Source organism: Penicillium alfredii (assembly GCF_028826965.1).
Source record: "Penicillium alfredii strain IBT 34128 chromosome Unknown utg000011l_segment0_segment0, whole genome shotgun sequence".
In the NCBI taxonomy this organism is placed as follows: domain Eukaryota; kingdom Fungi; phylum Ascomycota; class Eurotiomycetes; order Eurotiales; family Aspergillaceae; genus Penicillium; species Penicillium alfredii.
Window position 1 is genome coordinate 1605074 of NW_026622708.1, and position 23029 is coordinate 1628102.

Genomic DNA, 23029 nt, shown 5'->3' on the forward strand with positions numbered 1-23029 from the left:
CAAAGGAGGGGAGATGCTTATCAGTCCCCATTCGCTTATCGGTCCGATGAACCCCCGGATGAGTCATCACAGTCCTCGGTGGCCTCGTAATTCGGGTATCAATCTCTACCTAATTAGGGGCTATCGTGTATACCTCGAGAGCTAAGTCCATGGACAGTATCTCTGGACTATGCAATCTCAACATAAACACTTCATTACCACCAGTAGCAATGTACAATATGGTACAGAATATACAGACACCTCAGTGAGTAAAAACACACAGCTCGCCATCTCGCGCCAGACAAGACCACCCAGAGTGATACCAAACCCAAAAAAACACCTCAGCGTCCTCAAACACGGGCACATTATGGACAAGAGGAATAGAACCAATGAAAATAACAGGTATCATGCAACATGTACACGGCACAAACAAGTACCCACGCCAGAAGGGGAAATAGAAAGACAACAAAGAAAACAGTAAAAAGACATTGAAGACAGAATCAAAATTCGACCAGATGCGGGGTATATGGCGTATTATCGATACAAGAGAGTAAACAAAAAAGGAGATCGGAGGGAGTGACTTTTGGCTTTAAAAAAGCTGTTTCACGTCGATCAGGTCCGAGTTGCCTGGACGATCGCGCTCCATGTGAAACCACCAGTCCCGGCCCATCTTGTGGTTCCAGGAGCCAGTGCACGTATCCTTCTCCCACGGCAGGGCCGGAGACGACGTGGAGCTCATGGGAGTGATGGGGGTGGTGGGTGTTGCCGGGGCCGTACTCGTCGTAGACCGACTTCCAAGACTGCCCCAACCGAAACGCGGTGTACTGGTGGCCGGTGACGGCGGGTCCTCGGGCGGCGGTTTGGGGGTGGTTTTGTCGCCGAAGCAATTCACGCCGACTCCTGCGGCGTAGGAAAGAGACTGGTTGGAAGCAAGCAATTGCTTCCACCCAATCAAGCCACCCTCAGATTCTTGTCCGGAGATATCAGGGCGCAGCAGGAATCGGGGGATGGACGCCCCTGTCACAGGATCCTTGAGTCCCGCACGACCCATGAAGGTTGGCATACGGAACTCATAGATTGTCTTGGGTCCGTCGTGATTCTCGTCTGGGATTTCATTCTTGTACCGCTCGTAGGCAGCCCAGATTCCATAGTCGTCTATCTCTTGCTCGGGTTCCTCGTCCAAGGAACCCAACGCCGCGTTATCGGGCACAAATCCGTCGGAGTAATCCTGAATTACGACTGGCATACCCTCCTCTGTGTCTTTGGCGGCCATGTCGATGAAGGTCTGTGCGCGAATCCGGGAAGAGGTCAGGTTGTTCCCGGCTGGCAGGGCGAGTGGTCGAGTGTTGACCGAGCCGTGGGAGCTGCGAGGCAGACTATATCGATCGGGTCGGAGAAGCGCCTGGCCTTTGGTGATCGGCCGGCAAACAGCCTGGAGCGCGCCGGGGGGCTCCACGTCGGAGGGGGCGCGGAGAGTCCCAAGACGAGGGAATCCAGCAGAGAGAATGCTTTGGGCAAGGTGGTAATTAGGGGCGTCCGAAGGTTTGGAGGATTTCTGGAATGGGAGAGAGTCGAGCTGGGTGAGCGCGGTGCCGGAGTCTGGACATGCGACATCCCAGTGGAGGTATTTGAGACTGGATGATGCCAAGATGGGCTGGAAGATCATGCCTTCGTTGGGCAATGTCGGGCATTTTTCTGGCTGGACAATCTTGAATCGTTCCAACTGGGTCAAGGACGCTAGAATCTTGGAAATCGCAAGCAGCGACTCCACATTCTGTTCCACCAAGACCAGCGACTTGAGCGACCGCGATTCGGGCCGTGAGGTATACTGTGTAAGACCGGTATCGGTGACACCGGGCAGGTTCTCCAGGCGCAATGATTCGAGGGATGGCAGACATAACAAGGTGTTGTCTGCAACCGCGTCTTCTTTGAACGAAGAAATACAGAGATTCCGCAAGGAGGGCAGAAGGTCAAGCATGCGCAAAAAGATGCTGGGCTCCAGCGCGCCCTGATCGTTCAGGTCGTAGAGCATCAAAGTCTCGAGGTTCGACCAGGAGGCATGGTAGTTAAGGAATTCGAACATCTGCGAAGGACCCAAGCTGCCCGGGCAAGAAGTGCTGCGGGGAGAGACTTCAGCTACTTCGGCCGCCTCGCCCAGAATCCACGTATGTTCCTTCAGTCTTTTTCGCGTCGACAGAGCATGGGTCAAGCGATCGAATTCGTGGTGGTAGGGGATGGACAGGCCCAGCAAGCGTTCCAAGTTCGGACAGACCATGACCACGGATGCCACCATATCCCGATAGTCCTGCCATTGCGCACTTTGTTTGGTACTCGTGAAGAGCAGATCCAGCTGAGGAACCCGGAGTTCGCGAACCAGATTGGCCAGCAACTTGCGCTCGCGCAGCGTCCGTCTCAGCAGCTTCAAGCGACTCCCTCTCTTCATACGATATTTCTTCAATTGGGCGGGGGAGTCATTTCCGACAATGTGAATACGGTTATACCTGAAAATCCATTAGTATTCCGAGGCAGAGGAGAGGGAGAAAGAAGAGAAGAGTAAGAGATATCAGGAATACTCACAGTCGACCCCGAACCGCCTTCTCCCACGACCGACAAGTCAGGGACAAGGCATGGAGATCGCGCTGGAAGCAGGTGGTACAACCCGCCTGATGCGGATCTTTGTGCAAATGTTCGAGATGGTTGAGAATCACATCGTAGACCTCCTGAGGAACTCGACGCTGGACGGGCTCTGCGAATTTGGGAAGAGAGCCGACTGAGTCAAACTGGCGATAGGAAGAGGCGGGAGAGGAAGGCGAATATGTCGTCGGGGTTGTCGAGGTGCTGTAGTTGGTTCGGTAGGAGGAAACAGAGGAAGTTCGAGATGCCACGGGCTGGATGGTTACGGGGAAATCGTTGCAATTCGGGGGGACGGTGTCTGGCACAGCAGGAGTCTCGGGTCTACTGGCAACAACACTCATGGTGACGGTACCCGCCTGGCATCGGAGGCGTCGAGATAGTCACAGAAAGAAACAAGAAATTCTTTTTAAAAAAAAAAGTCAATTCGAATGGTGTGGTGGGGGGGGGGGTTCAAGAATGTAAGGGTTCGACGTCGGGTGAATGCTGTGATGCAATGCAAGTCGGAGGATTCCAGCGAAGGTCACACTGGGGAGTCTGAGGAAAGGGATTGAGAGGGAAGAGAAGAGGTGTGATGAGAGAGAGAGTCACAAATTTGGGGATATAATTAGATGAAGGAAACAGTCAAGGTCTCTTGGCGCCAAACACGCCACTCTCGCACCCTTCGCACTCTGCCGCGATCACCCAAAGCAGACAGCGAGAGAGTTAGGGGAAGATGATCTGTCTCCACAGGAGGAATGGGAGCCGTGCAGCAGCTCGTGCTGGAAAGCGGAGAACCAGCCATGACAGGGGCTGGTTCAGGGGGTGAACTGGAGGATGGGATATACTTGAATACTCAGCCCTATACCTGCCTAGGTTGTTGTATATATGTAATTTTTGCGTGACCAGTCCCTCTCCAACCTTCGACTCTCGAGTCTCGAATCTCAAACTTCAAAAAGACTTCTATGACATGCAATTATCTGTGAGTTTACGTGCGTGAGGTCCGAGTTACTCGACGGTTCATGAGCAACATGGCTATGCCTGGCATGGTATAGTAAAGTGGGCCAAGCGGGTCTGCTCCCCCCTTTTTTTTATTTTTATTTTTTTGTCTTTTTCTTTTCTTTTTTTGCTTTGGGGTTCCCCCTTCTTTTTGGCTGTGAGATGTACAGATATAATCATCCAAATTAGCGCTGTTCTCCCAAGGTTGTGAGGTCTCGGATGAGCCATTATATTACCCGATATCTGGCTATAATAACAACCACGCTAACACTACGGAGGACTAATACTAATATTAATCACTAAAATAGACCTTCCCTAACCAAGATAATATAACATAATAAGCTGACGTCGACCATCCTGCCCCCCATTCGAAACGGCAGTAACATGGGGTCCGAGAGAACCCTGACAAGGCTGATAAGCTGCAAGGGTCGAAGTGCATCTGTTGATCGACAGTCTTGTGCATATAGATAATCCCACAGTAACAGATTCATAAGGACAGGACCCTCTCGCATGGACCTGATGGGGGAGTAAAAAGACCCTGCCACCCAAAATCATGACTGCGATCAATTGGCAACCCCCGAGATCGCGCATCTGCGTTTATGGGTTGTTATTGGCGCATGGACACCGCAGTGGCCAAGGGTTCCATTCCTCCGGGCAACCGGGGAGGACGGGCACTGTGTTGCACATCAGATAAACAAGTATGTCCAGGGGTATGCACTATGTATATAGTAAAGAAATAGACCTTCGTTCTTATAACTGCACTGTTATATATACGCCATCTATGTGCCTGAAGGTTCAGAAGATATGAATAGGTTTATTTACAGTGTCCATAATGTCAATTATGCCGGCTGACTTGCGTAACCAGCTAAAGCGAGTGGAGCCTGGACAGTCTCCATCGCGAGAACAAAAAGGGGCCAATAAACACCCTCCGATCTCGCACCCGTGGCTCTCCTTGAGATTACGATGAACAAGTTTAGGATGATTCCCTTGATGGTTCTGAATGGTACAAATCATTATTCAAAAAGGCTTTTCATTATATCATCCACGGACTGTTTGATGGCTGAAATTTGGAACTGGGGCCCACTCCATGCGAGAATTGATTCCGTGCAGCCGTTGGCTTTATGTCTTGTTTCAGCTATCGCTCCTGCGGCAATGATCTTTTACTATTTCCAGCTAGCCTGGTGAGCAGGGGGAACAATTGATGCCATCGCGTCTTGTAGTTCCCGGATTGACTTTCAATATAGCTGAACTATTCATGCCACTATTCCGTACATACTACTACTATAAACTATCTATCTACCACTTTATGTCTATACTTGAATTTGGGAAAAGAAAACAAAGGTAGATAGACAAGACAGATTTATATTCAACTAGAAAAGAAAAACTATTGTCTAGACCCACCAATTCACAACTTGGCCTTCTCATCCTTCGAGAAGCGATACACCACATCCCCAAACGAACTAGTCGGAAACACATAAAACCAGCGCAAGTCCGCCGTCCCCGTGTTGGCAATCTCGTGCTCGGAATTCGGGGGAATATACACCGTGCTCCCGGCCGTGACGGTCCATCGCCGCCCGTCAATCGTCACCTCGCCGTCGCCCTGCACGATATAATATATCTCGGCCTGTGCGTGGCGATGCGCACATAGATGGCCCGTGTTTGGCGGGCATACAGCGAGGCCGGCGATGAGGTCCCTGGTTGGGGTGTGGGGGTGCGAGAAGAGCGTGTGCCAGGCGAGAGTGCCATACGAGGAATCGGGGAAGGATTCGGGGGCGGTGGTGGTTGTGTAGGTAGGAGGGAGTACCACGGGTTGTAGAGTGGAGATGCTGGGTGTTTTCATGGTGTTGAATTCGTTCGATGCTTTCGTGTCGGGTTGACGGTTGTTGTATACTTCTTTTATACTGCGTGGGGCTGGGAAATGCCTTCTTAAAACAGATAATAATTCCCCAGTGGAAGGAGTATATAACCACGCAAATTACTCACAATAAATCTGTAGAATTACGTGCAGAAGTAGCATAGTTGCGAAGAATATGACGTGATTCAATGTCCACGGGTACAGACTCCAAGTATAATTTACTAAATCGACCCGAAGAATGGTTAGTGCGTAAGATAGGGCTGGATCGTCCTTTGACCTTGACTTGATATCGCATTGCACGAGTATAAATGCCTAGATGCTGAGACTCGACTAATGCTATGAGTATCTGCCGTGATATAGAGACACGAGGATTCTCTCCACATGCTGTATACGCTGCGAGCATGTTGAACGACAGGCTCCAGGGGCCATTCAAAGTAAATGGCATTCATTTCTGTGAGAGCTCAACTTTGACATATCAGCGAGGGTCACTCAAACTGGAATTGGGCATAATTAAAGAATAGAAATATATCCGCAGCAGAAGAGACTTGGTCTACACAGGATAAATGCAACCCTTGAAAGATGATATTAAAGCTATGCTAGGGTATTGATGGTGCAGAAATCCACCTATAGACACGGGTATGCACATATATCTTAGAGATGACATTTACCTTGCTAATTGCATTACACACTCAATCCAAGGATGTTGTGAAGAGTTTAAGAAAAGGCAGCAACATAGAAAGTGTAATAAGCTACACTGAGGAAGACAGCTGAGACTTGGCCATATTTCTGAGGTGGCAGAGAAAGAAATTCAGTGGAAGAATTATAACATTAAAAATGAAATTATGAAATAAAAGAATCAAAAAGACAAAAAGACAAAAAGACAAAAAAGTTCACCAGAGGCTTATGAAATAGACCTTTACCAGTAGACCCGTCATTAGGGTAGGACTAATTTCGACCCAGACGGCCAGCCTATTTCGGTCACCCCAGGCACAACCTTTGGCAGGTGACCCGGGCTGACTTCTAGCTAGACTATTCGCCTGGTGTTGATGATGGTGACGCCGTTTGTCCCTCATCTGTTCACTTTGCCCCAGGATTGAAGCAAGGTTCGATTCTTGCAAGCGGCGTTTCTTTTTATTTCTTTAAATCAGAAGACTTGAGCAAACATTGCTTTACTTTATCCTTGTAGAGATGTTTTGGTTCCCAGTCCCCAAAAAAGCCCCCTGGAGGCATATGCCAAAATCGGGTAAATACAATTAGTGAAGTCGAAGGGTAGATCCATAGTTAATGTTCTGGAGACACTCCGTGAGTATAGTACCAAAAGACCACCAATCCTTGTATTAATTTATTTAAGGAGCAGGTTATGATCTATAAATGCCAACCTCCCCGGAATGACTCGAGAGTGGAGTTCAGAAAATGACCCACTCGGGTCCACTTATTAGACATTGTCCTCGAGCACCATTCACGAAATAATACAAACCAGAACTCTTCTATTTTTATTTTTATTTTGCAGATATCATCCGGCCTATATCTTAACATCCTTGAACGCAAGAAAAAGACCAATAAGTGCTGTCAGAGATGGTCCTCGTATCATCGACAGATCATCGGGCCGAGATGAGAATATAGTTGCTCGGCCCACATCAATTTGAATGTTATCTACTTCTGACACATCAGATGCTCGCACCCAGATGCGCCAGGTGACACACCTCCATATAGATAGTCTCTCTCTCGTCTTTTCTCTTCCTCCCTTGATGCATCGATCCATCAAGTACTTTTGAAAGAATCACGGAGCATGAACACAACCCAGGAGACTCGGACTCAAACTCGGGATAGATAACCTAAGCCTTGGGCCGCTCCGGAATCTCTTGTTCTTTGTTAGCACCGGGGTAGCGAGAGCCCTTATCTTTGGGTTTCTTCTGCTTCTTCTGCACAGCCGGGGGCGGGTACGCCTTAAGGGTAATCTCCTGCCATTCCGACGAGGCCTGGTAGGCGTTGTGGATGGGTGCCATGAGACGGGTCAGAGCCTCTGCGGCTGCAGGCTTGAGGAGTTGGGGAGTTAACTGTTATCATTAGTAAGGCGTGCCAAATTCATTTCAAACGACAAGTTTTAGGAATGAACCACGTACAATGTCGTTTGTGTAGTCGTCTTTGAGTTGTTGGATGTCGGTGTAGACCAAGGGTTCGTTATCGCGGCGTTCGACGCGGAATTCCCGCTTGCCCGCAAGAGCGGCGGCGGGGAGGAGGACAAATTCCACCATGGCAATGATGCCATTGTTCTCGACGATCCGCGGGGCCGCTTCCGATTTTCGGATCTTTCTAGAGACTGCCTCGGGCGGATCAAGGAGATCGATCTTGCTATCTGTTGGGGTTTAGGAGGGTACACCTTCTTTGGGGAGATCATTTGGGGAGAGGTGGATTTCCACTGACCTTCAATACTAGAACTCATTTTGCCCCCACTCAAGCCTGCTACCATCGGCGTAATAAGATGAGCGCGCTGTAGAAGAAAACCGATTAGAATTATTCAAGTAGCTCCACGGTGATGGATAAGGTATAAAATGGTCCTACCTTTTGGTATCCGAGTTTAGGTAGCCACTCTGTTGCTGCCACGAAGAGCTTGCGCTGGTCGAGACCTATTTTCATTAGAAACCAGTGTACATATATAAAGAGGAGGTATAGGCTCAAACATACCGCCCAATTCAGCATCGACCTTGAGGTACTCCTCGTCAAGAACCTGAAGAATGGGATAGAGAAGGCCACTCATGGGCGCATTGTTAGATTGCTTCACAATCTCCGCACCGGCCTTCCTGCAATCATGCTCCGAGGTCAAAGCCGCGAGTCGGTAGACATCCATCACATAGTCGGGGTTTCGCTGGTAGGAGCTGCCGAGCACGAACTCCAGCTTCTCGGTCGACACGCCGACAGCCTCGAGGATGGCCGTGATAATCTTCTGGTAGTATTTGACGCGGTTCTCGACCAGTTCCAGTGGCGCTTTCATAGAATCCAGGAAGGCGTGCACGTCGGCCAGCAGGATGACCACCTCGCAATCTGCGGCGAGGAGCTGGGCGATTTTAAGTGCGGCGACAAAATATCCGGAGTGAGGTCGGCCAGTTGTAGCAGTACCTATTTGAAACCAAAAAAAGAACATCGTATTAATTGAGCCATTCTAGGTAATTGTCGAGTAGGTAGATAGGGCTGTGTCTTTACCCCAGTACACGCGGGGGTTGCGTCCCTCCGCGAGGACATTCTCAATCAGCTCCGGGTTGAGAATCTCGCCGAGATTTTCGCGGATGAGATCAAATCTTGATTTTGCGGACGAGGCCATCGTTAAATAGATCGAAAGATTGGCCGTTTGGCTTTGATGCAATAATGTTGAGGGGAGGAATCGGGAATCGGAAAAAAGAAAATAGAGAAAAAGTCAGGCGGGATAACCCCGCAATAAAACCAGCAGAATCGAACCGGTAGACAGGGCGGTCGGATGTAAATGAGTCATATCCACGTGACTATATGCGGTTCACGTAATCGGTAAGCCGGTCTACTGGATATCTGGGCAGGCAGTGGAATTACGGATATACAGTAGTCGTCACCTTGGATAGAATAAGTCCACCTGGGAACTAAGTACCTACCTACCCTTACTACGTGGATGGAATCATGGGCTATGCATATCATCGGCTACTACCAGAGAATTGGTTAAGTCTTCTCGGTTCTTTGCTGGGCTATGCAGGTCCTAGAATCTATGCGGTTCCCTCGCAGAGTCTCTTTAAATCAGAATTACCCCCAAACCCGGACAGCGTGTCCCGAAGAAACAAGAAACAAGAAACAAGAAACAGCAGAATTGCATCGAAAAAGTCTTAACGTCATAAGAAACAAGCAAGTACAGAAACAGGCGCTAGCATGAAACTCGGGTCTAATCGATCCCACAACATAAGAGTCAAGTCATCGAGATCCTGGGGGAAAAGACAACAAAAGTAACATCCTCGCTGCAACTCATCACCTTCCGATGTTAGAGGCCGAAAACAAAGAAACTCAGAAAAACCAGAAAGTAGAACAAATTTCTCCAAGTCGGGTCCATCGTAAAACGCAGATCTCCCTGGGGATTTCGTGACCAGGCAGATTGGGGGGTATGTGGGCAGGTCGAAGAGAACCTTGGAATGGGAAGAAACCAGTCATCAAGACTGCGCGAAATGCGCCATCCACATCCTCTGTCAGACAAGAAACAGGCGCAAGGCATAAAAAGCAGAACACCAGCTGGGAGGGACATAAGGAAACAAGTCATTAAAGCACGGCCGAACCGAAGGAAGGAAAACAGAAAACAAGAAAGTCCCATATTTGCGGGGCTGAAGGATGCATCCGAGGGCATGTACAGAACACAAGATGTATGCCAGATCAAGACTCCACGATCATGCAATAGGAGAGATGAGGAAAACGTAATCACATGTCAAAATTATCATCAACGTTGAAAATAGCGGGTTCCGTGCCGTCGTTCGTCTTCTGGACGCCGCTCATGCGCTGATCGACCGAGTTCCCTGATCGGTGGGACCGTTGCCACCCCTCGTCCTGGATGGGGTCCTCTTCCATCCGATCGCCCGGCTCGTTCTTGAGGTGGTGGTCAATAGAGCTTTCGTTAACAAAAGTGAACCCCTTGAAGTTGGCCTGCATTCCAGGGGACAGGGGCGTGGTCCCGACCGGCATTAGTCCGTTGGCCAATGCGGCCGCGCGGTCGTTGAGCGAGTTGTTGTTCTCCAGAGCGTTGGTAAACTCAGGATCAAAATTCGACGTGTCCGTGTCAGACTGCAGCTTCGGCTTAAAGGGTGGAATCACTCGCTTGCGGCCCAACGCGTCCCAGTCGATATCATGGAAAAACGGATGCGCCATGAGCTCCTTGGCATCGTCGTTGGCACCCAACCGGTGTTTGGGATTCCGGTTCAGCAGACCCTTGACAAAGTTCCGTCCCTCGGTGCTCAGGGCATCCCGGGGGAATCGCACTTTGCCAAAGGCGATGTTCTTGTACATCTGCTGGGTATCCTCGGCATAGAACGGACTCCAACCACAGCACATCTCGAAGACCAGAACTCCCAGGGACCAAAAGTCGACCATCTTTGTATACCCTTGCTCATCCAGCAACACTTCCGGGGCCAGGTATTCTGTCGTACCACAGAAAGTGTTGGTGGTGTCGTTTTGCGTCAGGTTCGCCTTGGAGAGACCAAAGTCACACAGCGCGATGTGACCGTTGGCATCCAAAAGGATGTTCTCGGGCTTCAAGTCCCGATATACAATGTCGTAGTCATGCAGATGTTGCAGGGCCAAGATAAGCTCGGCGATGTAGAACTTGGCCCGTGCTTCCTGGAATCGGCCTTCGCGCTGCAGGTGCCAGAATAGTTCACCACCAGACATGTAATCCGTGACGAGGTAGAGGTCGGTTGGCGTTTGGAAAGAGAACTTGAGTCCGACGATGAATGGCGAAGCCGCCATAGCTGTCCGTACCAGAATATTGCGTTCCCCCAGGGTATGCGCCACCTCCTTCTTTTGGATGATCACTTTCTTCGACAGAACTTTCATGGCGTAGATGCGCTCTGTATCCTTCTTCTTGACTTGGTAGACCTGGCCGAACGTGCCTTTGCCAATAAGCTTGAGAATCTGGAAGTCATTCGGGCCGACCTGCTTTCGGTCGGTCTTTTCGTATTGCAATTCGAGGTGAATCTCGCCCGACACCTGATTGTCGCCGGCTCCACGCGCCACCAAGGGAAACCATCCTTCTAACCGGCTGTGATCTTCTTTCAGATTGATGCCGAGTCGCACATGGCCCAAGAACATCTCCTGGCTGCTGCGATCGTAAACCGTGACATCCAGTTCCGACTGATCACCGAGAACATCACTAAGAAAAAGAAGTTAGTACAAAATCCCATGGAATTAAAACGCAGACCAAAAATCTTACAAGACAGCCTCATGATCCCAATGAGGATCTGTCACAGGCATTTTTCCTTTGTGTTCATGGCCCTCCAGGGCACTGTTGTGGCTACTTTGACGACTCCTCATGGGGATAGCCATAGGGCGGCCGGCCGCCTCGGCGGCGTCCGACTCAATTTGGCGGCGTTTCTTCTCCTCTTCACCGTCCCGGGTGCCTTTGGAAATATACTCGTTCCACTCAAAAACACACACCACATAGGGGTCAAGCCCGGGACGTAAACCTCGACCTTCGGAGATTTTCACAAACAACTTGCCCTTGAGAGGTCCCACGGGTGGGCCGGCCTGGGGGGAGGTCGTCGATTGGGAAGGGAAAGCCTCGTCAAGCTTCATCGCGATCTCGTCCGTCGAGCTGCCTCCGTCATCAGGCTGGGGATGCGACTGTGCAGGCATCTGGGGAGCCGAGGTGACGTGTTTTTGATCGACCGATTGGCCTTCGTTGGACATGGCCCGGGGAGTAAGCGGCGGAGTGTTCTTGAGACGCGACCCATCGGGCGCGTTTCCAGTTAGCTTGGCAAGGTTCTCGGAAGATTTGGAAACATGCGGCTTTTCGTGGTCGAGCAAGGGGGCTTCGGTCAAGAACAACGCATCTGAAGCAGGAGGGAGAGATGGATTGGAAAAATGTGTGGCAAGAACGGGGTCGTCAGAGACGCTGGAGACTGGGAGGCAAGTTTGACGGCGGGAAGGATTGTCTGTGGGAGCGGGTGCGGATGGATGGAGATAGTGTTTGAGGGTGGTGAAGATGGACCCCGCACCCTTATCAAGACTCGACTCAAGCTCCATTTCATCCGACTCTTTCTGCAACAGGGAGTGGGGAGGAGTGGGCGGGGTGGAATGCGCAGCCTCCATCTTGCTAGACCCCTCTTCCGTCACCTCACAGGACTCGGTGGGAGCGCCAGAGAGCTGGGTGGGGTGTGCATCCGAGGGAGGGTCCACAGAGGGTTTTGAAAGACATGACCAGAACCGCGGCAGACTCGCTTTATCACCAGAAAAAGAACCAACCTGGAAGTAGTTGTGCATGATTGAAGGCAGACGCTTGTCCGCAGGATCCGGCTGAGGCGTTGCGATGCCTGTGGGAGTGGAACCGTTTGAGCCGATTTGGTCGTGGTGGTCGTCTTCTGGCAGGGAGCTATAGAATCGATGTGATCAGCCATCTCTTCTTTTCGAAGACATAAATAAGGTGATTGTGATGATCAGAGCGACCGAGACCTCCAGTCCAGATTTTGCAGGCAAACCCCGACCAACCCGACCTGGACGGAGAGACCAGAAGAAAAACCCCATTGTATAAAGGCATTCTTTGTCGACAGTCCTCGAGGCAGTCTTTTCATGCAATGCAATGCAGTGTGTAGAGAGCGAGACCCTTTCGTTACCCGGCCACTTGCATTCCCGGATCTCACGAAGCACAAATACGATCGCAGGGACTCACCTCTGGGGTATTGGCTTCATGCCGGTATTGCCATGCAACTCGGGTCCACTCTGCGCAGCAGCCATTGTGCTTCCATCCAACACTCAGACGTCCTCCAAAGAAGGAATGCGACAGAAAAAAAAGAAGAAAACAGAAGAGTCGGCCAAGAGAGGAGGGGCAGAGTGGTGGGGAAAGAAAATGGACGAGAAGGAAAAAGAAACTTTTGCCCGCCCGATGAGCTAAGGGTGTTTGCGGGAGGGCTTCAACGGGATAACCGTGAGAACTCGAGATTCGGGGGATGTTGAACAGTCGAGTTTACTCACACAAGGAAGAGAGAGAGAAAGAAAAAGAGAGAAAAAGAGAGAAAAAGAGAGAGAAAAGACAGCATTCAAGAAGTAAGAAAGTCGAAGCTGAAAAGCATGTGAGATATGGATTATAAAATGAACAGGGCCAAAAGAGCCTGAGATGTGTTTTTTTTTTTTTTTTTTTTCTTTTCTTCTCTCGTGGTTATTTGATTTCTTTTTATTCGATTTTCTAAGCCCTCGGAACCACATCTACGTCCACAACTCATGTCTATTTCAGGCAGGATACAGACGCCAAAAGCCTTGAATCCAACAAATGAAATGACACATGAAACATGAAATATAAAGAAATGAAATAATACAATAATGAAAAACTCCAAATAAGAAAGAATAACATCATCCGGTGGAGATACCTAGGAATCGGTGAGTCGAGGAATCGCGCGATATAAAAGCAGACGATGGACTGGGCATAATCCACCGGGCCCTTTTGGCCAAATGACACGCTTCACCCAAAACCACCGTGTTAAAGGATACGTGAGGTTTCCAGGGTTCGGGGGGATGGTTCGAAACAGGAGGCGCGAATTTGCCTCCTGGATCCATTGAACCACTTGGTACATAAGAATAAAAGAAAAAGAAGGGGAAAAAAAAGAGAGATTGTTTTCCGAATTGGATTATTTCTTATATACTTCAACTTCTATATTGCATTTATATCTTTTTATTCTCTACATCGAGCTCGTACAGCCCTTTGAATCTTTCTCTTCTCCCCTTGCATCTGCATACCGTAACCTTCGCGCTACCTATGAAGCTCTCTCGATATGCACCCTCCACGGCATCTCCACCAGTCTGCGTCATCATACATCTTGAGGCCTAAATCTGATGGGGCAAGCGACCTGGTTTAGTGGATCTTCTTGCCGGAGCGACCGTGCATAAGTCCATGTACATGCCAACCGATGTGAGCTTGCTCCAACATGTAGAACAGTTTTCCCCTCACCATGATCCTTATCTGTCGGCGAACCCTATTCGATGCCGACGTGAGGATCTACAGGTGCATCCCGGTGGTGAACAGCAAATAAGCGGGGCATTGGAAAAGAGATCCAAGTTCACTCATGAAGGACAAGGTACACTAGGGATGCATCGACTTAGGTAAAAGTATTCTGCCCGTTTAATGATCCCGGACAGGAATTATTAAATAGCGCATCCAAGGATGGGGTTGGCGCGGTTGACGCCCACTTAATGCCCCGGGCGCCCTTCATGAACATAATAGGTAAGTCCGGGTGCAACTGACCTGCATGATTTGACGCATATTCGAATTGCCTTCCATACGACTGAGAATGCGGTCGGTTTATATTCGTGGGTCATCTGCATCGTGCAGTGAGGTTGTGTCACGATCTACGGCCATGCTGACAATTTGCCTCGGGAGGCGTCATCTCTTGGACCTCTGCAGAATGACTGTAGTCAATAAATGGACGGAGATGCATTCTCCAGTAGCCATGAGCTGTGTAGCACCGTTGCCTTGGGGTCTCTCGGTTCATGGACCGGATGAGCGGATATGTTGACAGGAGCTTTGCTGGGGAACCCAAGCAACTCCATGAAGTGCGCAGAGTCCAAAGAAAATACTCAAGCAGGACCATAGATGCTCCAGTCGAATTCCAATCCCGAAGCAGAGAGCGACCAAGGAGACTGGTGTTTATATGCAAATGATCATCCGGTAGCTCTCAAATTCTAGAAGCTATCCATGGATCCGAGGGAGAGTGACACCCGTCACGGATTAGAATACCCTCGGGCGATCACGGTGAGCTAGCTGACCGGTGACTCTTTGTGGTACCTGTCAGAAGTCTCAGATGAGATCATCACGGTGATTATCTCCGGAATGGCCACCTGGGGGTAGCACAATACCCTGGAGAGAAAGCATGGACCTAGCTGGGTATCCAATGATATCAAATCGGAAATTAGTGCGGATGGGAAATGTGACTGGAAATCTAGAATCAAGAAAAGAACAATGATCACATCACAATGAAAACAGTTAGAGACAAGGCCTTGGCTGATCAACAATGTCCAGGTGGTTGGTGCCTGCCCGAGATGCTCCGGTTTGGAGGGGGAAAGGGGATGATGTCACTTACCCAATTGGGTGAGATAGGGCCTAGGGCTGAGAATAGTCACACCTTGGGCAAAAACCAAACCACGATTCATGCCAAGCTCCACGTGACAACCTCCCCGGAGCAACTCTCGGCCCGTCACCGATCAACAGTGCTGCACTCGAGCACTTCGGCGTCTTGCGCTTCCGTACCGATTGCCTCCATCACCGCCATGCCTCGAAAGCTCAGGGCAGCTGCCCAAGCGGCAGCCAAGTCAATGAGTAAGTTGGGCCCACCCTCACCGCACAACTCACCACAATCTGCTTTTTTTTCTGTTCTTTTTTCTTTCCCCCCACGACCCCTTTGGACGCGTTTGCGACTGACTACCTCCAGAAAATGTGCCTGCGATTCCCGATGTCTCCGATGATGAGATGGTAGATGCGCCACCATCGCAACCTTCGTCTACTGTCGAAGAGCCTCGAGAGTCCGTCGAAAAAGAAACCGATGCTGATCCCGACGTCGAGCCCGAGCCCGAAGTCGAAGCTGAGACCGCACCTGAAACCGAGGCGCAAGCAAACACTCCTGCCGATTTCAAGCCTGAAGACGAAACCAGCGCTGCAACGCCAGCTGTCGATGACTTCACACAACTTGAAGGAGGAGACACGCCTTCCTACACGGGTGGTCGTCAATCTGCTGTCCCGCGCAAGCGTCGCGTTGGCCGACCACCGAAGAATCGCCCGCCGGACTGGGACGCGCCGGATGGGGCAGAGACTCCAATCCGAGTGACCGCCCCTGTGAAGAGAAGAAGAGGCCGCCCTGCTGCAAGTGGTGGTCGCTGGGCGCGAAATCGCGGTCCGTCACATAACACCCAGGTGCCTATCGACAAGGAAGGGAACATGATGGATGTCATCAACGACGAAGTGGCACTTCCGCCCGATGAGGAGGGCGACACCAAGGTGGACGAGAATGGTCACCTGAAAGGAGGCCGCGAGTACCGAGTTCGAACCTTTACTCTTCTCAATCGCGGCGACCGTTTGTACATGCTGTCGACTGAACCGGCGCGGTGCATTGGTTTCCGTGATTCTTACCTGTTCTTCCAGAAGCACAAGATGCTTTACAAGATCATCATCGATGACGACGAGAAGCGTGATCTCATCGAGCGTGATCTCATCCCGCATTCTTACAAGGGACGAGCCATTGGCGTGGTTACGGCGCGGTCGGTGTTTCGTGAGTTCGGCGCCAGGATCGTCGTTGGGGGCAAGAAGGTCGACGATGAGTACCACGCCCAAGCCGCCCGTGAGCGTGGCGATGTGGAGGAGAGCTGGCTGTCCCGGATGACAAGCTGCCGCCCCCAGGAGAGCCCTACAACCGAAACCAATATGTGGCCTGGCACGGTGCCAGCAGCGTGTACCACACGAATGCTCCGTCTGTTCCCTTGCCCGGTGGAAAACCTGTGGACTCCAAGAAACGGCGCGTGCCGGTGACCGACGACAACTGGATGCTTGAGCACGCGCGGGCTGCAAGGTAAATAAATACATGCGATCTGTATTCCTCGAATTCTCGTCGGTACTGATATCTTCTGCAGTGTCTTCAATTCAAAACTGGCCGATATGCGCCGCACGAACCTAGGTGGCGTGTACGACGTCCACACCAACTCCATGCAATACCCCAAGATCATGCAGCCCACCCACGCTCGCTGGGAACGGGTTCCTCCCCAAGACACCCGCATCACCGCAAGTCTGATGACGGACATGTCTTCCCTGAACATCACGAATAATGCCTCCGCCGACACCGAACCCATCCAAAACACGACCACGGAACCCCACGACTCCACCGCCACACCCGAAACCACTGAAGAAAAACCCTCTACCATCTTCCCGCCCGTCCCTACTTCTATCTCCAACCGCTATCTCGTTCAGGATGTCGTCTACGAATCGCCCCCGTACTCGAACATGGGCATTCCCGCCCCCGACGGCGACGTGCGCGACATCGGGCCCAACGGCCTGGTCAGCATCGCCAACCCAAGCAATCCGGAGTTCATGAACCCCGAGATCGTGGCTTTGTTGCCGCTCGAGTGCCAGGAGGCTCTGATCGACGCCGCCGCCCGGGAAGTGGAGTGGAAGTCGCGCTGGTCCACCGAGACTCAAGATGGGGCTCGTACCAAGCCCACCAAGAACTATGGGTGGTTCCCATGAAGGAAAAAAAAACAACAAAACGAGAGTGTGTTCCTTGCTCTTGTGTCCTGTTTGATGCAAGGACATGCTCTCCAAGGGCTATTGCCCTTGAATGTGGTTTCTTTGCTCCTTTCTTTGTTTTGTTTTTCTTTCTCGGGTCTGGTTTGATGGTACTTTTTTTCCCGGCGAAATCTACGGTTTAGCATGGACTGGGCTGGGTAGGTTGATTTTCATGGCTGGTGATCGCCATAGGAGTTGATAATGTGCAGAATCTTCTATTTCAACCTTCGGGCACTGTTCCAATGTATTTGTATTTGTATTTGTATCCATACATGGATGTATTATGTATCCGGCTCATCGCGGTGTAGTACACAAAAGTAGTCCTGGAAGAGATCCAAGAAGGCTCCTCGAACAACCCGAATGCAGCATTGATCTTGATATCCCGAACATGATCGATCAGTCCTAGTCGAACTATATATACATGGCCATGGCACAGATATTGAATTAATCTATGAAAAGAAAAATACGCATATTGAAGAGAACGAACATGCTAATTGAAAGGTTAGAATTGATTATGGCCAGAAAAGAAGAACAGCGAATCCAGTCGGTTTATGGGCGTGAAGTAAGATAAGAAGTTAGGCTCGAGTATCCAGAAAGAAACCAGGAAACGAAAACACCCAACGCGGGTAAGAGTCCTATTGCAAAAAGGGGAGCGATAAGGAAAAAAGAAGAAAAGAGGAAGGTCGGTTGTCAGGGTGCAGGAGGAAGATGGACGAGGGCTTGCTTGAGAAAAAAAAATAGAAGAGGAAAAAAGGACTTCCAGTCATGCATACATAGGGAGACGAAGAGAGATCACCACAGGAGACAAAATTGCAGAATAAAAGGGAAAGAAAGAAAAAAAAAAAAAGGCACGGTCACATAGCCATCTCCGCACGCAACTTGGCCAGCTCGGCTTCCTCGTCGTCTTCCTCGGCTTGCTTTGGCTTGTTGGGTTGGACTGGATAGAAGAGAATAGATTAGTATAATCACCAAGAGCGACTCGGCTATACAAGCAGAAAAGCAACAAGACTCACGTTCTGTACGCCCGGCAGCCGGTAATTGGTTTAGTTGCGCGTTCACCGGCACCGTTCCCGTATCGAGCATGCGCTCGTCCATGGCGGCCTGCTCCAGGCCCTCCAGCTCTTCCTCCAGCTCGTCCTCGTCGGGCTGTTCGCCCAGCGGGACACTGGTAATCGCCTGGCCAATTTCCTCGCCAAGCGCGTGCTGTTCTCGGAGTGTTTCCCTGCAATGGCTCGTGGTCAGTAAAACAGAACCGACAAAAAGAAGACAAAAAAAGTGTCGTGGTTCGGGAAGGGGTATGTACATCGTTTCGTCGACTTTTTCGATGCTCATTCCTCCATGGATCTGCTGCATCGCCTGGCCGGCCTGCTTCATGGCCTGCAGGGTCTCGTGGTTGATGTTGGCTGTTTCAATCGAGTAGATCTGTTGCTCCAGCTGCACGATCTGGGCCGTTGTTTGCTCGAGGTTCTTCTCGTGCATCTTCTTCCGTCGGAGCGCGGCCTTGGCGGCTGTATTCAAACCAAAAAAATAATGCGTCAGTTCTCGACTCACACCCAATAATGAAGATTCGAAACCACAACGCCCAGCGAAGAGAGAACGATACCGTTTTTATTTGTGTTCACATGCTTCCGTGCCGCAGCCTCCTGATCTGAGATCTGGCTCTCCAAGTATTTTTCTCGCTTTTGCAGCATATCCAGCTGCTCCCGCAGTAGTAGAATGGCGTTTTTGGGCGCATCTTTCCGCTTCTGAGCGCCAGCACCGCCAAACCATGACCACATTTTGGAGGGCAAGAGCGAAACGACGCGGGTGTTTCTCGGGGGTTTCCCAGGGAAAGGAAGGGATGTTCGATAACGATCAGGCAGCTCCGAATATTTATCAGAAAGGCTCGCCTTGCGCGCCCCACGGGTGCCGTCAGCCGGAGGGCGAATAGGCTCCAGGAAAAGCTAAATAAAGAAGAAAAGTCAAGGTCAAAGGCCACAATAGGGGCCCAAAAGACGCCTTTTCACAGAGACCAGGACACTGGGACCAGGAACAGCTTGCCTCCAGCGAGAATCGGGATGAATGCGAATGGAGGGGAGGCTTCCCCTCGCGGAGCCTATGACATCGGCCTATCGGGGGTCACGTGGCAGTATCCATCTACCGCAGTCCGCTTTTCTGTTGCTTCTTTCTTTCTTTCTTTCTTCTTGTATGTCCAGCAATCCCTCAACGATGCCGGGATCTTCGATTCCCTGACGGAATGAATGGGCCGCGTCCATCCACACGCGCGTTCCTCTCCGAACTCGCATCTCTCCCAGCGGATTCCAAGATCCGCTTTCTTGGCTGGTGCGTCCCCAAGGGCAGAAAATACAGAGACCGAAGCAAAAGAGGCCAAAATTTTTTTTTACATGTTTACAACATGAGTGTTTTCTCTCAATACTGACTGCGTCCCGCGTGGTTTATGTTTTGGTGCCACAAACAGTGTGAGGCAGTACAACATCAGCACAGGTTATCTGGTCCTGGAACACAACTATCCACGGAGTAAAGCAGAGCCCAGCGCGGTTCCAGTCGACATTAACGCGGTGCTGGAGGATTTGAGAGCCGATGATCTCCGGGTGGGCTCCTGGCTGAATGTGCTGGGTTATGTGAGAGAGTTGAAGCCGCCTTCGCCATCTTTCTCGTCGACCCCCGAAGACTCGAAGCAAACACCGGAGACACCCCAATCTACCATCTGCAAGGTGCAGTCGCGTCCGGTGTATGTCGAGGCCATTATGGTTTTTCCGGCTGGCGCGATTGCGCTCGGGGAGTATGAGCGCATCCTTCGCGATCTACAGGCAGTGGAGCGCAGGATACAGTACTCGTGATAAGATTGCTGCTGCAGAGCACTCCTGCTTTGATCGACAAAGCCACTCCATCTGTGACTGTGGATAGACTCCTAGGACTTGACAGGTCTGCAAACTCGGAACTTCGTACATCAATTTAGGCTCTATCTGCATCACGTCGCTATAGAAGCACACTTTTCTTCGTCAAACACCAAAGATGCAAAGACTCGGGTATCGTGAAATCAGTTCAAAAACAAAGAATCACACAATGCAAATCCACCCCTTAAACAACCTCGCTCTGTTTCTCCTCATCATTAGGGAGAGTCTGCTGCGGCCTTCGACGGGCCCGCTTCCCCTCCAACTTCTTTTTATCCTCCTGCATGCGGACAATCAGGGTACTCCTCATGCGAATGCGATGCCCATACTTATAAAACACAAACGGAATCGGCACGATAACAAACTCTAGCAGCCCCAGCAACGTGCCCGACCAATTGGGCCCAAGACTGGCATACATATAAGAGCCGGCCAGCGGCAACACACCGCCGAGGATACTGCGGATGACCGAGTTACCGGCCAAGGCAGACGCGGCATACATGCCGTAGCTGTAGGTGAGGTAGTTGGAGGCGTAGATGAACACGCCGGTGTTACCGGCGCCGAAGGGGATGCCGGCCAGCAGCGGCACGATCCAGTGGATCGAGGCTGGCGAGCAGGTCCAGGCGAACCAGAGCTCGCCGATGGGAATGAGGATCGCGCAGATGCACACGAACGAGACCATGGCTTCGGGGTGTACTTTGCCTGTCTCCGGGTCGATGTCGTGGCTGTTGATTAGGCGCCGGATTAGAGGCTCGCAGGCGATTGTGATCAGCACGCCGATTCCTATCCCCAGGAAGGCGAGTCCTGACAGGCCCAGGGACCAGCCCCGAATGTCCTGGAAAACGATGGGATAGGCGACGAAACACAGGTACAGAATGCCGTAGACGATGGCGATATAGATGTCCCAGAAGATGCTGCCGATTTTGGAGTCAGCTTTTTCTTTCTTATCTTAGAAAGCAATGGGCATCTTTTGAGGAAAAGAATTTACCAAATCGGCTCAGTCACAGCCATCACGAATGGGCGACTGAGATTCAGCGCCAGAATTGACACGAGGCTGTCCTTCTGGTCGTACCGCGACCACCAGCGTGATTCCCCATATTTCTTGCGCAAGCGGGCGGCTTTCCTCTGCAGCAGCGTCGGCGCATAAGTCTCCTTCAAGATACAAGCAAATACCAGAGCCACGGCCGAGAGAATGAGCGCAATCCAGTCCATCCAGCGCCAGCCGAGATACTGCGTGACGAAGCCTCCAATGACGGGGCCCAGCACTATTTTGTCCCAGGATCTAATTAGCAATCTATATATTAGATATGACGAAGGATGCATACGAACCTGGCCCATTCAGCGGCCCAATACTCCAGATGGAAATTGCCAACGCGCGGTGCTCGTCATCCACCAGATCCGCCACCATACCAGGTGCCGTGGAGATCATGACGCTGCCAAAGAAGGCGCCAATGAAACGGACAACAATCAAGGTGGTCACTGATCTGGCGAGGGCACAGGGAATGATCAACACCGTGAAAATGGCCAAGCAGATCACGCAGACCGGTTTCCGGCCATATACCTCGCTCAGCGGTGCCATGAACATGGACCCGATGGCCAGGCCGATGAGATAGAGCGTCAAGCCCAGGGTTACTATCGTGTCGGATTGGTTGAACTCCTCGGCGATTAATGTGACACCCGAAGTATAGGAAGTGGAGTAGAGCACACTTCACATCGAGATGCATTGTTAGCATGACATCTATATTCTGAAGATTCTGTGATATACAGCAAACACCAAAGGCAAAATTTACACAATCAATGTATTCCACGAGAGAAACAACAACCCCATGGCCTTGTACCGTAGCGACCAGTTCTTGGGGTTTTCGGGGTCATCCTCGCCATCCCAGTCCACCTCATAGTTGGGATCGGAGGTGGCATTGGTCCGGATGGTGGTGACGCGCTCGGACAGCGACATACGATCAGAGACCAGTGAATAGGCTGTGACAGCCTTGTCCAGTGCATGGCCATTATTATTCCGCTGTGAGTCCGACGACCGGGACTCGGCGATTGAGTCCGTGTCGTGGGACAGGTCGGTGTCCCGAGGCCATTTGTCCTCGGATTCTGATGCGGGATGTTGCGAGGACATTGCCTAGGCCAAATCGAACAATGCTTTTCGACTTGAAACTTAATGTGATTTTTTTTGAACTTCCCGCGTGGATTCTGGTGTGGTTCTGTAGGGTCGCGGGTGTAACAGTCGGAGCCAAAGCTCCTCTGTTTTGGGGGTTGAACCAAGTACTGGAGACCAGCTCCTCACTTGTTACGGAGAGCTCGAATGCAATGATCCGCTTCTGGCTTGAATAACCGGGGATGGATTTGCAGGCCTCTTCCAGTTTACTTTTCAAAAAGAGAGAAAAGGGCCCGAGGCAGACACACTTGAGTATCGGGAATCCTGCGACCAGCCCGAATCTTTGATTTGGAATTCTTTCTTAAAACAACCGAAAAAAAAAAGCCCCAAAAAGAGAGAAACGACTACGAGGTGGGGCTTTCACAAGTGATAAGCGCCTTGTGAGGAGCAACGGATAGTCGGCACAGCCAAGAAATGTAGTCCCCAAGCCCTAAGACATTTTTCGCTGGTTCTGGAGATTCCCCGTGGGTAAATGGGGTCATACTGAGGTACTATCACGTATATCATGTAGAACTACATTTATCCATGGAAACACCCAGCATGTTCTCTCTAGAGGC

At 50.9% G+C, this 23029-nt stretch overlaps 8 protein-coding genes across 8 annotated transcripts; 2 read left to right on the top strand and 6 right to left on the bottom strand.

Annotated features, from left to right (window-relative positions):
• Positions 1–568: 568 nt before the first annotated feature.
• On the bottom strand, positions 569–2954 carry NUU61_009020 (uncharacterized protein; the record flags this gene model as incomplete). Its single annotated transcript, XM_056659545.1, has 2 exons — positions 569–2480; positions 2557–2954. 2 exons carry the CDS (start codon positions 2952–2954, stop codon positions 569–571), a joined length of 2310 nt encoding a protein of 769 aa, XP_056507838.1.
• Positions 2955–4993: 2039 nt separating this feature from the next.
• Positions 4994–5428, bottom strand: NUU61_009021 (Cupin 2 conserved barrel; the record flags this gene model as incomplete). The annotated part of the gene is made up of 1 exon (XM_056659546.1): positions 4994–5428. One exon carries the CDS (start codon positions 5426–5428, stop codon positions 4994–4996), a length of 435 nt encoding a protein of 144 aa, XP_056507839.1.
• A 1850-nt stretch (positions 5429–7278) lies between these two features.
• Positions 7279–8762, bottom strand: NUU61_009022 (tyrosine--tRNA ligase TYS1; the record flags this gene model as incomplete). The annotated part of the gene is made up of 6 exons (XM_056659547.1): positions 7279–7500; positions 7567–7799; positions 7868–7934; positions 8006–8070; positions 8129–8560; positions 8645–8762. 6 exons carry the CDS (start codon positions 8760–8762, stop codon positions 7279–7281), a joined length of 1137 nt encoding a protein of 378 aa, XP_056507840.1.
• A 1106-nt stretch (positions 8763–9868) lies between these two features.
• schA (serine/threonine protein kinase SCH9) lies at positions 9869–12892 on the bottom strand (the record flags this gene model as incomplete). Its single annotated transcript, XM_056659548.1, has 3 exons — positions 9869–11312; positions 11373–12530; positions 12828–12892. 3 exons carry the CDS (start codon positions 12890–12892, stop codon positions 9869–9871), a joined length of 2667 nt encoding a protein of 888 aa, XP_056507841.1.
• Positions 12893–15415: 2523 nt separating this feature from the next.
• On the top strand, positions 15416–17378 carry NUU61_009024 (chromatin structure-remodeling complex subunit RSC7; the record flags this gene model as incomplete). The annotated part of the gene is made up of 4 exons (XM_056659549.1): positions 15416–15464; positions 15577–16479; positions 16539–16707; positions 16769–17378. The coding sequence occupies 4 exons, from the start codon at positions 15416–15418 to the stop codon at positions 17376–17378; spliced, it is 1731 nt and encodes a 576-aa protein (XP_056507842.1).
• An 893-nt stretch (positions 17379–18271) lies between these two features.
• Positions 18272–19195, bottom strand: NUU61_009025 (ESCRT-III subunit protein SNF7; the record flags this gene model as incomplete). The annotated part of the gene is made up of 4 exons (XM_056659550.1): positions 18272–18354; positions 18431–18639; positions 18721–18925; positions 19021–19195. The coding sequence occupies 4 exons, from the start codon at positions 19193–19195 to the stop codon at positions 18272–18274; spliced, it is 672 nt and encodes a 223-aa protein (XP_056507843.1).
• Positions 19196–19653: 458 nt separating this feature from the next.
• Positions 19654–20257, top strand: NUU61_009026 (nuclear telomere cap complex subunit Ten1; the record flags this gene model as incomplete). Its single annotated transcript, XM_056659551.1, has 2 exons — positions 19654–19739; positions 19876–20257. 2 exons carry the CDS (start codon positions 19654–19656, stop codon positions 20255–20257), a joined length of 468 nt encoding a protein of 155 aa, XP_056507844.1.
• Positions 20258–20498: 241 nt separating this feature from the next.
• NUU61_009027 (MFS transporter) lies at positions 20499–22433 on the bottom strand (the record flags this gene model as incomplete). The annotated part of the gene is made up of 4 exons (XM_056659552.1): positions 20499–21222; positions 21297–21573; positions 21638–22014; positions 22099–22433. The coding sequence occupies 4 exons, from the start codon at positions 22431–22433 to the stop codon at positions 20499–20501; spliced, it is 1713 nt and encodes a 570-aa protein (XP_056507845.1).
• Positions 22434–23029: the final 596 nt, after the last annotated feature.